Source organism: Sminthopsis crassicaudata, chromosome 1 (genome assembly GCF_048593235.1).
Source record: "Sminthopsis crassicaudata isolate SCR6 chromosome 1, ASM4859323v1, whole genome shotgun sequence".
Lineage (NCBI taxonomy): Eukaryota > Metazoa > Chordata > Mammalia > Dasyuromorphia > Dasyuridae > Sminthopsis > Sminthopsis crassicaudata.
In genome coordinates, this window is record NC_133617.1 from 415,657,514 (window position 1) to 415,671,462 (window position 13,949).

Below are 13,949 nucleotides of genomic sequence, written 5' to 3' on the forward strand. Positions count from 1 at the left end.
TTCTTTCAAATCTGCATACAATGGAAAAACAAGTATATATATATATATTTTTACAAAGTTTAACTAGTAGACACCAGGCAAGTTGACAGTTTTTTATAGTCTACAAGTGAGGAATTATCTAAAAATAATCAGAATTTATTCAGCTTCAGTCATTTTCATAACCAAGTGTTATTCTGATTAGTAAAACTTGCTGCTAATCAGGCTTCAGGTGTGTATCTATACCAAAGTGTGGTACTGCTCCAGCTTGGTTTTTCTTCACAATTACTAATATAGAAAATTGTGCTGCAAGTAGGGGCAAGCATTTGCAAAAACCAGCTTGTTGCATGAATGAATGTGGTGCAATTCCTTCCCAAGCAATTCAAGCCATCAAGTTGTCACCAGGACTATTTGCTTATTATGTGTCCAAGAAGATACGCCTATATCCACAGAGGAGCTGAAAATCAAACTTAGTGTTTAATTAGTGCTGCTTTTGTCTAGGGGTAAAGATTTATCCATTTGAGATTTAATGTCTTAAAAAAAATGACCACCAAAAATAGGTTCACTAAATTTATTTTAAAAATCATAAAACGTTTCTTACAAAAGAGCATTACATTCTGCACACTGCTCTGAATGGATGCCAGGGACACGTGGACTATTGATACTCTTTCTCCCTTGTCCCACCCCCCCCCAAAAAATTACAGTGACCACAAAGCAAGGTGTTCACAATAGTTACAGGAGGGGAAAAAATTATTATTATTATTATTTTTTTTTTTACCACCAACAATGAACAAAAATAAAATTCACTCTCTCTGCTGCTGTTTCAAAATTTCAATGTTAGTTTTGCGCGCCCTTCCCCCCCCACCCTGTTTGTAAGGAACTAAAACATTACATCTGGTGAACAGCAAAGATTTCACTACACCTCAAATGCAGAACACCTATGAAGCAGAGGAATGTTGGCTTTTTAAACAGAAGCAGATAAAAAAAAAAAGATGCAGGACTCCTTCAGTTCTTCACTAGTCTTAGAAAAACTTTCCAGAATACTGCTTCACACTATAAAAAAGAAAAAATATCTTGCATTAGAATCCTTCAACATCTGCATACTGCTTCACACTATAAAAGAAAAGAAAAAAAAAATGCGAATTAGAATTTTTGTACAGAACATCTTGCATCAACATTAAAAAAAAGACAATAAATTTAATGCTAAATTAAAATGACAAACTTGTCAATTAAAGTTTAAATGTAATTTAAATTTGAAAACATAAGCAATTAAAATTAAAGACTTAAAAAAAGTCCAACAGCAGAAAAATGCTTCTTAACAATAACAGACAGCATAGCAGGATTAAGAAAATGAAAATTTAAAAAGCTGTTAATATTTGGCAGGAAAGACAAAGAAATGCCAGGTGTGAAATACTGCATTAACAGCACCAATGTTTTCAACTTATCCTGTAGAGGCATGGCCTGTGCCATATGGCAGACTGTGATTTGTTGTCGTTTTAGTTATCTAAAAACAACAAAATCACTAGTCTTCCACACAGAACTAGGCCAATATCCAATGAAATCTTCCATATTTTCTACAGGCTCTATATAATTTTATTACAAGTAGTTTTTGCAGCAGTTTTCACCAGAGAAATGAGAGGACTGCTTGGTTAAGGCTTCTTCCAGCAAGATTAGTATTGAGGGTGTCTTCATTTTAGTAAGAAAGCAGAAGAAAATGAAAGCAAACTACCAGGATGTTTAGAAGTTAGGTCCCCCAAAATAGATTTTGAGATACCATGGCTTCTAAAAGAAATATCAATTGAGGGAAAAAAAAAAAAAAGCTTCAAGTTCTAGTATGTTAAAACTAAAAAAATAAAACAAAATTTTTAAAAAAATTTAAAAAAAAAAAATTAAAAATTAACTTCAACCTACCTGTTTTGCAGTAAATACTGTGCATTCTGTATCTGGTCCTGTGTTCCTGTAATGGTAATAATTCGATCCTCAGATCCTTCCAAAGGCTCATCAATTTTGATTGATGCTCCAGATTCATGACGTATTTGTTTGATTCGCTGACCACCTTTGCCAATAATAGATCCAGCCAACTGAAAAGTATGAAAACTTTGACAATTAGAAATATATTCCTAATTTCACATTTTAGACAGAATTGTATAACTATTTAATAGCTTTAAAATATTAACTATACAACTTTTACCCAGAAATGTAAAAAGCTCAATTATTAATTAGTTAATTCTTTAAAGAAAGGTTCTGACTCTAAGTCCATGAACTTGTTAACACTGCTAACAATTTCACTGTAACATTTCTTTGGTAATTCCATTTTCAGCATTTCACTGCTCTGAGGAGTGAGGAGTCCAGGCTTCACCAGATTGCTAAAGGGGGAGGGGGAAAGAGAGAAGGGGGGACACACGGACTATGACACAAAATAGTTAAACACTTCTGTAGCCAAATCTGTTTTTCATTTATATTACTTCATCAGAAATAATACCCCAACTTTTTGGACATTATAAAACTCACTTTTCCTCTAAATTATTGAGGGGGGTATCCTTGTGAGATAACACTTTAAAATATAGTATTTTACAATAGTGTCATAATTAGGATTTTAATATTTAAATATTACCACCATAACTGGATACACAATTTAAAATCATAATGCACAATTTTAAAGAGAAATTGAGGAGCCAAATTAAGGAATATTAATGAGTTGTTTATAATGTTAATATCTTTTCCCAAAATAAAATTTTCATGCCCTGAATGAAGCTCAAGTTAGTAAATTTAACACATTTTGTGAAATTGCTCCAAATTTCAGAATATTAAAGAACCAATTGAGTAACTAATACTGGAATTACTTACATCTTTGGGAATAGTTACTTGTGTTGTAATAATGGGTCCACCAAGATCACCGTATGAGCCACGACCCCCTGCATAGGAATAATCTAATTTAAATCATAAGCATCTAGTTCTTTATGATACAGGAATCTTTTTTTTTTAACTCAAGAAGGATAAAAACACTTACCATATCCAGAACCACCCTAAAGATTGTGGAAAGAGAAATGTAAAAAATTATTCCATAAAACTCGTACTTATATGAGCATCAGCTTTAAAAACAATTAAAACATTCATGCAATTTTTTGATTTAACATCCCAGGAAATAAAATCTTTATTCTGCAAAAACACCCCCCCCCTCCCCAGACCATTATTATATCACGTTATTTCTAGTTCAAGTTTCAGAAGGATTTCTACACCTTCAGGGTATACATAAAACATTCTCTTGAGTTTTACTTCATTCCAACATTTACTAAAATAACAAGGATTCCCATTATGTTTATTTCTATATGAAACAGAAACTCCACCCCTTGCTAATTAATTAATTTCAAATCAGAAAATCACTATACACCCACCCAATCTATGATTCAAATAAAGTTTTAAGACTTAAAAAAAAATGTAATACCGTAAACTCATGGTACTCAACCTGTGGTTCATAAGCCATCTGCCATTCGGAAGGACTCCAAGTATCTATTGCAGAGTCCCAAGTCTCATCAGCACTAAAACCAACCTGTATTACAGTTAACACATAGTCTCAATTAATTTGAACACACTATGTTGATCAAACATTTCATTCCCAAATACTAATGATCTCATAACTTGTGATAGTTCAATTTTGTGATTCATCCAACTTTTCACAGTATAGGGACTTTGTGGAAAAAGAATACTACACAATAGGAATTCTAGATGGATGTGGTGCAGGAGAAATTATTTAATGCTGCTTCTGGTGTAAGAAATTCACCATAGGTGATAAAGTAAGTGGAGTCGGGTAGGTGTATTTTGGCATTGGGATAAGAGAAAATTAGTTTCTCTAATTTTGGCTGTATAAATATTAAATATAGAACATCTCAAATGCATGATAACAATGTGCCACCTAGTCCCCCCCCCCCATTCCAAAGTTTACACTACTCAGGACATTAGCTTAAATTGCTACAAGGTGACATATATGGCAAGCATAGTTAGGTATAACAAGTCAAAAGTCCTACCATGCCATCATAACGGTCACCGGGTCTTCCTCTTCTGTCATAAGCCATAAGATCGCTGAAAGGAAAACAGATTGAGCTTGAGTTACTTTTGTAGAAAAATATTTTTGGTACTTTACCCCTGAAATACTATATAGACAATATCTACACTAAATCACAACCTACCCTCCTCTAGGTGGTGGTGGTGGTGGAAGAGGAAGATTTCGAGCTCTGCTACCACCCCTGCCGCCACGTCCAGGAGGAGGTGGTGGTGGTCCTCTGCGAGGGCTCATGTCATCATAATCTCTTCTAGATGGGGGCATAGGACGCCCACCACGGCCTGGGGGCATTCTGTCAAAGCCTCCCCTTCCCCGCATGGGAAATCCTACGGGGCGTCCTCGTCGATCATCAAACATCATTGTGAAACCACCATAGTCATAGGTTTCATCATAGAAATTGGGATCATAGGGTTGTGCACGTCCTTTGATGGGAGACTAAACCAAGGAGGAAAAAAAAAAAAAACCTTAATATACAATAACACACAAATATAAACCAAGAATCATATCATTAAATGTACTAAAAAATGCAGAGCATCTAATTTGCTGGGCTGTTTGTATATGTCAATCTACTTAAAGAATTCAATCTAAATTTAAACCCTCCATTGTCTGTTAAATTTTAATACTAAAGTGTACCAGAGATAAATCCCCACAACAAAATTTGGCAAATTTTAGAATATTAGCAACTTGTTTTATTTCTTTGAATGTTCTTGAGGAATCTAAAGCTAAGCAGAACTGAATGGACCATTATAATTTTAGGAAAGGATAAAATAAACAATTAACCACCATATTAAAATGGCTACAATGCACAAATACAAAGAATGAAACCACAGCATTATTTCACTTTTGCATTAATAATGCTTAATACCTTATATTGCTTAGCATTTCTCCCTTTTGCATTATTTAAATGCTACCCAATTATTCTCTCTCACACAGTCTCTCTCCCCCATGTTCAAAACTGGGTAAATAAATTTAGTCACAACTTAGTTTATATTGTGTGTTGTGTTACAACTAAATGGCAACATAATGACACTTCTTCAATAGCTAGTTTAAACTTGTGTCTAAAGTCAAACAACAAAGGAAATCTTGAATAACTTCTAAGTAAATAAAGATTGATTAGGGAAGATATTAGTGAAAAGACACAAAGTATGAAATACATGGTAAGAAAGGGTAACTTTTCTTTCAAATAGCCTACAGTTAACTGATGAACTAGCCCTGACCTCTCCAAATTACATCTTAAAGAAAACATGTTAAAAACAAGTTTTCTTTCTTCTTTTTACCTCAGATATAAGATCCAGTATGATCTTTATGCACTCCACAACCCTATCAGGCTTTCCACCGATAAGAACAACTCGATCCGTTGAATGAGGACAGCATTCCTGGAAAAGCTTGATAGTTGTCTGAGTGTTCTGTAAGAGAAATTTTAAAAAGTGAAACGCTTAATAAAAAAGTATTTAAAACCAATTAACCCGGAGTTATTTATAGTACTAACATACCATGGGAGTTAGTGCTACGGTATAGCAGTGTAAAAGCCTGGACACAGGAGCAATCTTAATAATAATAAAATGTGACCGTATTAGATCAGACAGAAATTATGGAGAGATGGGGGAGATATAAGGAAAGAATAATCCCACTTATTTAATATGTAAAATTATATATAAAAAAATAAGCTGTAAAATTATTAAAACCTTTTCTTTTTTGATAAGGAGTAAGGGAAGAGGGGGGAAAAAAAGGGGCCTTTACCTCTCGAAGTTCTTTGATTTTAGCACCTTTGACTCCAATAATTCCTCCTGCCAGACTCTGGTGAATCAACAGTCTCAACTCGCAGTCAAAGTCGCTTCCTTTATAGTGTTGATACTGCAGATGGAGATTTATAAAGCTTTAGTGCAAAATAAAAAAAAACTCCCCAAACACATCCATTTTTTATAAGCATAATCATAAAATACTGTTGCAGTGAACAACCTGAAGTTATATTTCAATAACTTTACCAGTTATGTGCTTATTATCCTCAATAGCCAGGCCCAAAAAGGACATTCTGCACCACCTTAAAAAACTATTTTTTTTTTCAGGTCCTGCAACACCATACCCACACTGCAGCCATTTAGCATGTCGCTGTTACCACAGAAATTATTAACAACATTCAAATAACACCATAATATAAATGACTGCAAAGCACTTTGCAAATGTAGTTAATTCCCACTGCAGCATGGAGCAGGGTCAACAGTGAGTTGTAAGACCATTCACATATCTTAATTTTCAAGCATTTTCTCTAGAGACGGGAAAAGTACACTATGTTAAAATGAAATTGATCCTATGGGCCAGGCTCCATACTTCAGTGGGGGTTCAATGGCACTATGACATACATTTAAGCATTCCACAGCATCAGATTCGAGCGGGAGCTGGCTGGTTGCAGTGGGTGATGGCAACTGCAGGCCCTGAAAGTAGAAAAATAAGAGTAATAGGTTAAGTGTCTAATGTGATCAGGCTATTGTCGCATATATTGGTAAAGCTACTACAACATTTTAACTTAATTATCTAGACAAACTTCTTGCCTAACAACTAATTTTTTAAAAAAACAAAACTTCCTCATACTTCTAGATAACCAGAAAATTAAAAGATCTTGCAATAAACATTACCACCCTCCCAACTAGCCCATTCTAGCTAACTGAAATTTTTATATTTCCACATCGCAACTAAAACTGAATTCTAAAGAAGCCTGCCAGTATTACTTAAGGATAATAAAAGGGGATACAAACAATAACATATACAAATGACATTCTCTACAAGTCACCAGTCTTGATTGCCTAATATCAATCACATTAGTGTTGCTTATTATGCAGCACAAGGCAATTGTTACCACAAACTATTTCACCCTAAGTACTAATATACTATTCTGTCAACTTTACCCCACTGGCTCACGGATAATCTGTTAAACTAATAATCCCCCTTATACTCCAAATATACAAATGAATAAAAAAATGAGCCTACCTCTTCCAAGGTAGGGATGATTTTCTTCAGAATTTCTCCAATTGTTTCAATATCTGCACTGATACTCAATATGCTGTCAAACATCACAAATACCAGAGAGTACAAAAAAGGTGGAAAAGAAAAATGAGTTTTGTGTTCATCATATAAAAGCAAACTTCACAGAAAAGTAACACGATTATTTAATATTCCCCATTTAAAGCAGTTTATTTACAGACTTTTCACATGCATTGTTTTTTACGCCCAAAACAGACATGATAAAGGTCTTGCAGAGATAGATTAGAAAGAGAGAGAGAGAAATAGAAAGAGAGGAGAAAGAAAGACAGACTAGAGAAGAGTATGGATTTTTGGAAGGGCTCAGATTAAGTGGGCAACAAATTGACCAGAACTGAAGCTGAAGTGAATGTTCCCCGCCACCACTAATTTAAGGATACCCTCAACTATTACATTGGAAAAATTGGCACACCTTCTCATAGAAGTGGGGGAAAGGGACTATATGCAAGTGAACATTATATTTGGAATAAAGTTATGAGACCAGTTAGAAATTAGATTACTAATGGGCTCTGCAAGAAAACAAATACAAATGCAAGACAAAACAAAGACAACACAAATGAGAAGTGAAGTAAAGTGAACCAGAGTTAGCGTTTCATCAGAAAAAATTATGAACAGGCAATGTTGGGAAGCAAGGTGGGCCACAAAGACAGAGAGCGAAAGACTATTTTTGAAACAATTTGATTTACAATGCAGCAAATATGCAACACTTGAAGCTGTGCTCCTTCCATCGAAATAAAATTAGTGGATCGTTTGGGTGGGCAACTCACGGTAAAAGTTCAGTGACAAAAAGACTTAATGGGGAAAATAAGACAGAAACTTGAAAAACAATACACCGTCTAAAGGGGATACTATTTAATTATATAAAAGGCAGGTAATAAAATACATTTCTCTCTTTCTAATCAGGCAGTGAGGCATAAACTGTTGGGACATACCGCTCGGGGCCACTGCTGTCTGGGACTGAAACACTGGCATTGTACTGCATTGGTCATTGGCGTTCGTGGATGTTGGCATTGGGCATGGGCATTCAATCAGAAGTTGTCAAGTATGGTACCCGTTTGGCAACGAGCACATTTTTGGGCATAGCCAACCAGGGTTTTCACATGGGCGTTCAGGGGCGGATGGGCCAACGTCATGGTGGGCAACGCAGGGGTAAGTCGATCCAGTACATGGGCAACGGAGATATATGGCCAAAAAAACAAGGAGAGGGAAAAGGGGGAAAAGCAATAAATTTTAATTTAATACAAACTATACTCATTACTCTCAATTAATGAAACAAGCTTAAGTTGTTCTGAAGACTAACACAATAATGGACTGCTCTACATCTGACTGCCTTAACATTTAAGGATCTTAAAATGATGGTTCTAACTAATTACTTTTTACAAACGTTGTTTCAGTAGCAGGCTGGCTCATGAGGGTAGACACAAAACCTGTCATGACTTGTTTTATTGAAGTCTTGAGGAAATGGGGAAATTAATAACCCAGATAATGATAGACAACATCTGGATTAAGAGGAGAGATGTTTAAGGAAAAAAAGTAAAACAAAAACTCCACACCACCAAAAATCCTGGCTATTAAAAAGTTTGGTTTTTGGATGTTTAAGACTTATTTCTGGGTCCTAATAGGCAAGTTTGAAACTTTTAAACAATTTTTCAAGTTCAGTTTACAGTAATCAAGAGGAACATACAAAGATCTGCGACCGAAAGAGAAACGAAATACTGTCAGATAAGTGTTCAACACAAAGTCATAATTGCCTTAATTTTAGCAAGATGTTAAATATAAGGGCGTAGACTAAGAGAAATAATTTAGGCGCTTTGGTGTAGTCAAGTCCTATAAATACACACTTCTGGGAGATGCCATATCAAATGTGTCTAATCACAAGAGTCAACCCACTATAAAATTTGAACACGCAAGTCATAGCCATTGACAAATTGCTCCCCAATTAAAAGTTCCTACACTAACTTATACCCATATTTAAACCATGCAATTTCCTTAACATTAATGTCTTTGTGCTTCATGTGCAAGCTGTTAAAGAACAGATGGGCAGTTTTATCAAAGGAATTTTTTAAAAAAATCATTGGGTTATTAAATCAGCCACCTGCAATGGTTTTCAGTAATATTATAATTGATTCACACATATGGGAAATGGTGCAATTAAAGGTTTTTAAGCTTTGTCAATATTTCTAATTAAGATGTTATCTTGCTTGAAGTGTATAATTTAGTGGAATCCTGTTAGAAAGTGAAGAGGTTTAATATAAACCTCCCACATGACTCAATCTGGGTTTTAATTGTAACAGGAATGGCAAAACTTGAAGTCTTTAAAATATATATAGGTATGTTAAAAAAAAAAAATCATTACAAATGGCTTGTATCTAGACTATTAAATGAAGTCTGATTGAAATTTTAAAATTTCTAGCAACATGTAAACAGAAGCTGACCGAATAGTACTTTGAAGTCTTGAATACTTACGTCTGTACGAAGAGCTTTGATATTTTTGCCTCCTTTCCCAATCACTGCTCCAGCATTCTAGGAGGAAAAAAAAAATACAAAGGAAAAGACTTAATTTAGATCTGCAGTACGAAAATACTTAAACTGAATGAAGCTCTTTAGATTCCATTAAAAAAAAAAAAAAAAAAATTTACTGGCCTCAAAACCACTTATCCAAGCACTATATAAGACAACATTACACACAAATTTCTCATTTGCACTTCCCTTTTTAAAAAAGACAACCTTCCCCAGTAAATTCAGGAAAACATTTTCGTTTCCAATGTAAAGATTTCAACACAACTTTGAGAACAATCTCAATAATCAATAACTACATATGGCTATAATAAAAATTAAGATAGCAATTTCTGTTGCTGGTAAATTTTCTAATTGCCAAAATAAAAGAAAAACTCTGAACCCAATGTTATCTCCATTAGATAAGAACTGAATTTTTTTTTTAAAAAGAAATTCAATTTTGATAACAGTTGGGTCATATTTTAGCCAATTTTAAATGCAATTCATACCTTGCTTTGAAGCAAAATGCGCAGTTCAACCATCTCGTCAGTGTTTCTAGATCTTTTAAAGGCCTGCTCCTCCTCCATATCTTCAGCAGGGCGTTTACCTAAAAATTAAGTGTTTTGAATTAAAAAGAATTGTCTTTTTCTCTTAATCAACAATGTTATCCTTTCCTTTAACTCTGCTTTATTTGGAGGATTACTGCCACTTTCACCAAGTTATAATAATCTTGAACTGAAGTTACTAAAAAAAGGATAACTTCTATTCAGATGAAGTATTTGTTGCTAACTGCAAGTGTTACCTAAAGGCTACAAATACTGTTACATTCTTTTTTGAAGTCTGTTTCAGATCAAATGTTTTTCTCAATAAGTCTAATATCAGGCACAGCATGCACTGTGACAAAATATCCTTGAATAGATCTTTAAAATCAAAGTAAAAGTCCTAATACATGGATTAAAAAAAAAATCCTATCTGTATATATAATATCCTTATTGAAAAAGGCTGTAAAAATTTAAAAGCCGGCATTTCCGTTACAAAAAGATTTAAATTCTCCATTTACAAAAGCAAAATTTTAAAAAGGTATCAAAGGGAGCACTAAATAGAAGTAAAAATTAAGACACAGCTAAATGCTTATAATTACACTGTACTTAATGACTATAGGATGAAAAAATGTACCAAAGTTTCTACAGTGCTTATATTGCCACTTTTCTTTAAATAAACATATTTCTACTAATATAACTGGGGGGGGGGGGGGGGGGGGGGGAGAAAAACACCAAATTTTACTCACCAAATTCACCATTAGTTTCAGTATTGGGGAAGGTTTCTTCTGGTTGCTCAGTCTCCATTTTCTCAGATTAAATGGGTAGACAATCTGTCAAAGAATAAACAAGCTAGTACAACTCGTTCATTGGAAAATAAGATGTGTATATCTTGCTAAACTGAGCAAGCAAAGAAATGACTCTGCTTCTAGAACGTACCAGTATTATATATCCTTGCAGGGCAGAACTGAAGTGTTCTGGGCGGGATCAACAACTGACACCCTAGTGCTGCAGTAGCCTATAAAAATCAACATAAATCAGTTTTGATTTTTTTCTATTACTGAATACTAATTCTGACGTCAAATTTAAAGTAAATCTCAATCTTCCTATTTCTGTAACTTTTTTTTTAAATGTCCAAAGCTTAGCCAGGACCCTAAACACATTCTAAAAAGGAAAATCAATATTAATTCTAAGTTGGTTGATGTATTTGGATGCTTTTTCTTGGAGGAAAAAGGCTTTTTTTTTTTTTTTAAGTTAAATGGGCATGGTATTGATATTTCGGAACATCATATAAATACAAAAATTTAAAATCCTTAAGTTACAACTATTTCTATTAGAACCTTTTGGCTATGTTATATACAGTGCAGAATATCTGTTGACAATTCTTCCATTTTGCTTGCTTTATACCATAAAGGACTTGCTGTCTTGTCAAAACTTAAACCTTATCCAGACCCTAGTACTTCTGAAACTGTTTAAATTTATTATTTAAACCCTTTACTTAATCATATGAAAATTTGATAACTCCAAAGGCAGCAATTAGAATACTATCACTAATCTTGATTCCAATTTACCCCAAAGGGAACATATTAACCAGGTCAAACTTCTAGTGAATATCCTAAGCCTGGTTGCAGGAGCTATTAAAAACGTGGTACTATTGTATCATATTCACTCAAGCTCCCCCCCTCCCAACATCATCCATCACTAGACTAAGACAAAGCAGAAACAAGGTAAAGATGTAATCATTTTTTTTAACAACTTGAACCAGGTATACTGATCCAAGTAACAATGGCAAAGAATTAATCGTAGGCATTCCTGGCTGGTTTCCTCTGGGCTATATAACACTTCACATAACCTACTGAGATTAACACAAGTATTTAAACTTTAATTCCACGGGAGAAGCTTCTTTAACATAAGCATCTCGTGCCGCGGTTTAGAGCGCGGATTTTCTGGTAGTCTAACCCCTACAAAGAGGGGACCACAGAAAAGACATAGCAGGAGACGCCCTCGATTCTGACTGGCAGAAAGGCCGACACGTGGCTCGTTGAGCCAAGATGCGGCTAATCGGTCCGGTATAGGATAGGGTTAAAAATTCGCCAGCGTTAATAACTCATTTCTTGGTAGCAATTATCCCTACAAAACGTTTACTCCTTTCTCTGCATCTAAGAAGACGGTCTAGGATTGAGAATGGAGAAAAATAACTAGTTGGGCGAGGTTCGTAGAGATATGTAAAGCGGCCGCTGCTCATCCTAAGGCCTTTCTCTTTGCCGAACTACCTCGAAATTTCGGCTTAAGTGGTTCGCCAATCCCCTATCAAAGATTTCTATTCTTCTCCGAAAGCCGACCGACACAAGGGTGGCGCCAATACCCAAAAGTCAATAATTGAAAAAAAAGGATGAAAGGACGTAGCAGAAACGCAGCGCCTCTTTCCTCACCAGAATCCGACGGGAAATGGCGGCCCCTGTAATGGCGCCTACGTGCTACTAGGCGGAGGCCCCTCCCCCCCACCACGCGGTCAGGAGGACTTCATCCCCCGCCCTCCCCTCCCCCCCACTTCTCCCCCTCCCGCCACAGCGGGAGAGACAAAGCAGCGGAGCCACAATCTAACAGTTATTATAATCTTACGCCCCCCACTTGTACCGCCGGCTCCGATGAAGCAAAAACGCGGTAAGCACCCACACAAAGGCGCTAATGTCGCTAAGATATCAAGGTCTCTGGGTCTCCTTCAAACCCTCTCAGGATTCCGCCCCCTCTTCGCCACCCTCCAGCAACCCCCACCACCAAGGCCCCGATAACAGTGAAGGGCTCCTCTCATCATTCTGGGTCTTGTCTCCTAAATTCCCGGGGGAAAACTAGCATTATGATCCTATGAAAGCGGAATCAAGGAAATGGCGGAGGTGGGGGGGAGGGGAACACAAGACAACGTTCTCCAAAGGTTTGCCAACCCCCGGGCATGCGGAGACAGCCTGATGGGGACCTTTGCAAGAAGTGGATAAAGTGGTCTCCGACCCGGACCCTAGCCCCCTCGCGACGCCTTCCCCAGCCCAGGTCCTTACCGCACGAGGCCGCCTTCTCTTCTACGCCGCCGCTGCCCCAGTCGGTCCGAGCTAAACAGAGAGCGAGCGCAGGCCCACACTCCCCTCCCCCACTGCCTGCGCTCCCCCTTCTTCTACCGCCCTTCCCTCCACCGCCATCCCTCATTGGCTACTCAGCCTTCAGCGGTGGCGCGAGGGCGATGTGATTGGCCCAAGGCGCTGTCAATCTCTACGCAGGAGGAGGCGGCGGCCCCGCCTTCCGCCGGCGCCTCCCTTCAGGCTGAAAGGCCGCTCTGGCCCTAAAAATCCTGCTTAGAAAGGCTCCCGAAAAGCTTTAAGGGCATCAGTGCCGTACCCGAACCTACAATGCAGAGACCCCAATAACTCCCATTACCTGTAGGTTTAAGAGCAAACAAAACGCCAGCCGACAGAGGTCGATGCCGTAGAGAAACAGAGGATAATGGCGTCTGCAGTGCTGTCGCCTCGAGCGCCCTCCTCCTTCTCTCGCTCTCACACACTAGCCTAGACGGGCCGGCATCTCGCGAGATCTAAAGGATCTCTCGCTTGCTAGCTCGCGCGCGGGGGTGGCAAAGGAATAGAGCGTAGGGGGAGGGGCGCCCCTGCCGCGTGAGCTAGCAATTTGGGGGAGTTACAGCCGGGGCGGGGGGAGGGGAGGAGAGATGGGGTGGATGCGCGTGGGATTGCTCGTTCGTTTGCTCGCTCCGGAGTGTGGCGGGTAGCGAGACGAATAGGGCGCGAAACAGGAAGAGAGGAGAAAAGGGGTTAGGGCGCGCGGGGCGGCGGCTAGTA

The 13,949-nt window shown here is 37.4% G+C and overlaps 1 protein-coding gene across 26 annotated transcripts; it reads right to left on the reverse strand.

The window, feature by feature from the left end:
• Positions 1 to 533: 533 nt before the first annotated feature.
• On the reverse strand, positions 534 to 13,865 carry HNRNPK (heterogeneous nuclear ribonucleoprotein K). Of its 26 annotated transcripts, none has more exons than XM_074280181.1 (17): positions 13,534 to 13,696; positions 11,047 to 11,125; positions 10,857 to 10,940; positions 10,078 to 10,175; positions 9,539 to 9,595; positions 8,005 to 8,048; positions 7,022 to 7,094; positions 6,397 to 6,468; positions 5,777 to 5,890; positions 5,314 to 5,442; positions 4,164 to 4,471; positions 4,002 to 4,056; positions 3,422 to 3,526; positions 2,987 to 3,002; positions 2,824 to 2,906; positions 1,888 to 2,057; positions 534 to 1,029 (listed from the first exon to the last, which is right to left on the reverse strand). In XM_074280181.1, exons 3-17 carry the CDS (start codon positions 10,912 to 10,914, stop codon positions 999 to 1,001), a joined length of 1,413 nt encoding a protein of 470 aa, XP_074136282.1. In that variant the 5' UTR covers positions 10,915 to 10,940; positions 11,047 to 11,125; positions 13,534 to 13,696; the 3' UTR covers positions 534 to 998. The 26 variants fall into 26 exon arrangements, 9 of the variants coding, with proteins under 9 accessions (XP_074136282.1, XP_074136278.1, XP_074136279.1 ...); XM_074280177.1 differs by having other exon boundaries at positions 534 to 1,089; XM_074280178.1 differs by lacking the exon at positions 13,534 to 13,696 and adding an exon at positions 13,161 to 13,309 and having other exon boundaries at positions 534 to 1,089.
• Between the last annotated feature and the right edge of the window lie 84 nt (positions 13,866 to 13,949).

Bases quoted from the DNA above. Each gene is read 5' to 3' on its own strand.
- HNRNPK (XM_074280180.1), bottom strand. From the start codon at position 10,914: ATGGAGACTGAGCAACCAGAAGAAACCTTCCCCAATACTGAAACTAAT. The intron at 10,176-10,856 runs GTGAGTAAAATT...CTTAATTTTTAG, and splicing joins TGAAACTAATGGTGAATTTG to GTAAACGCCCTGCTGAAGAT. The intron at 1,090-1,887 runs GTAGGTTGAAGT...TTTCTTTTATAG, and splicing joins CAGTATTTACTGCAAAACAG to TGTGAAGCAGTATGCAGATG.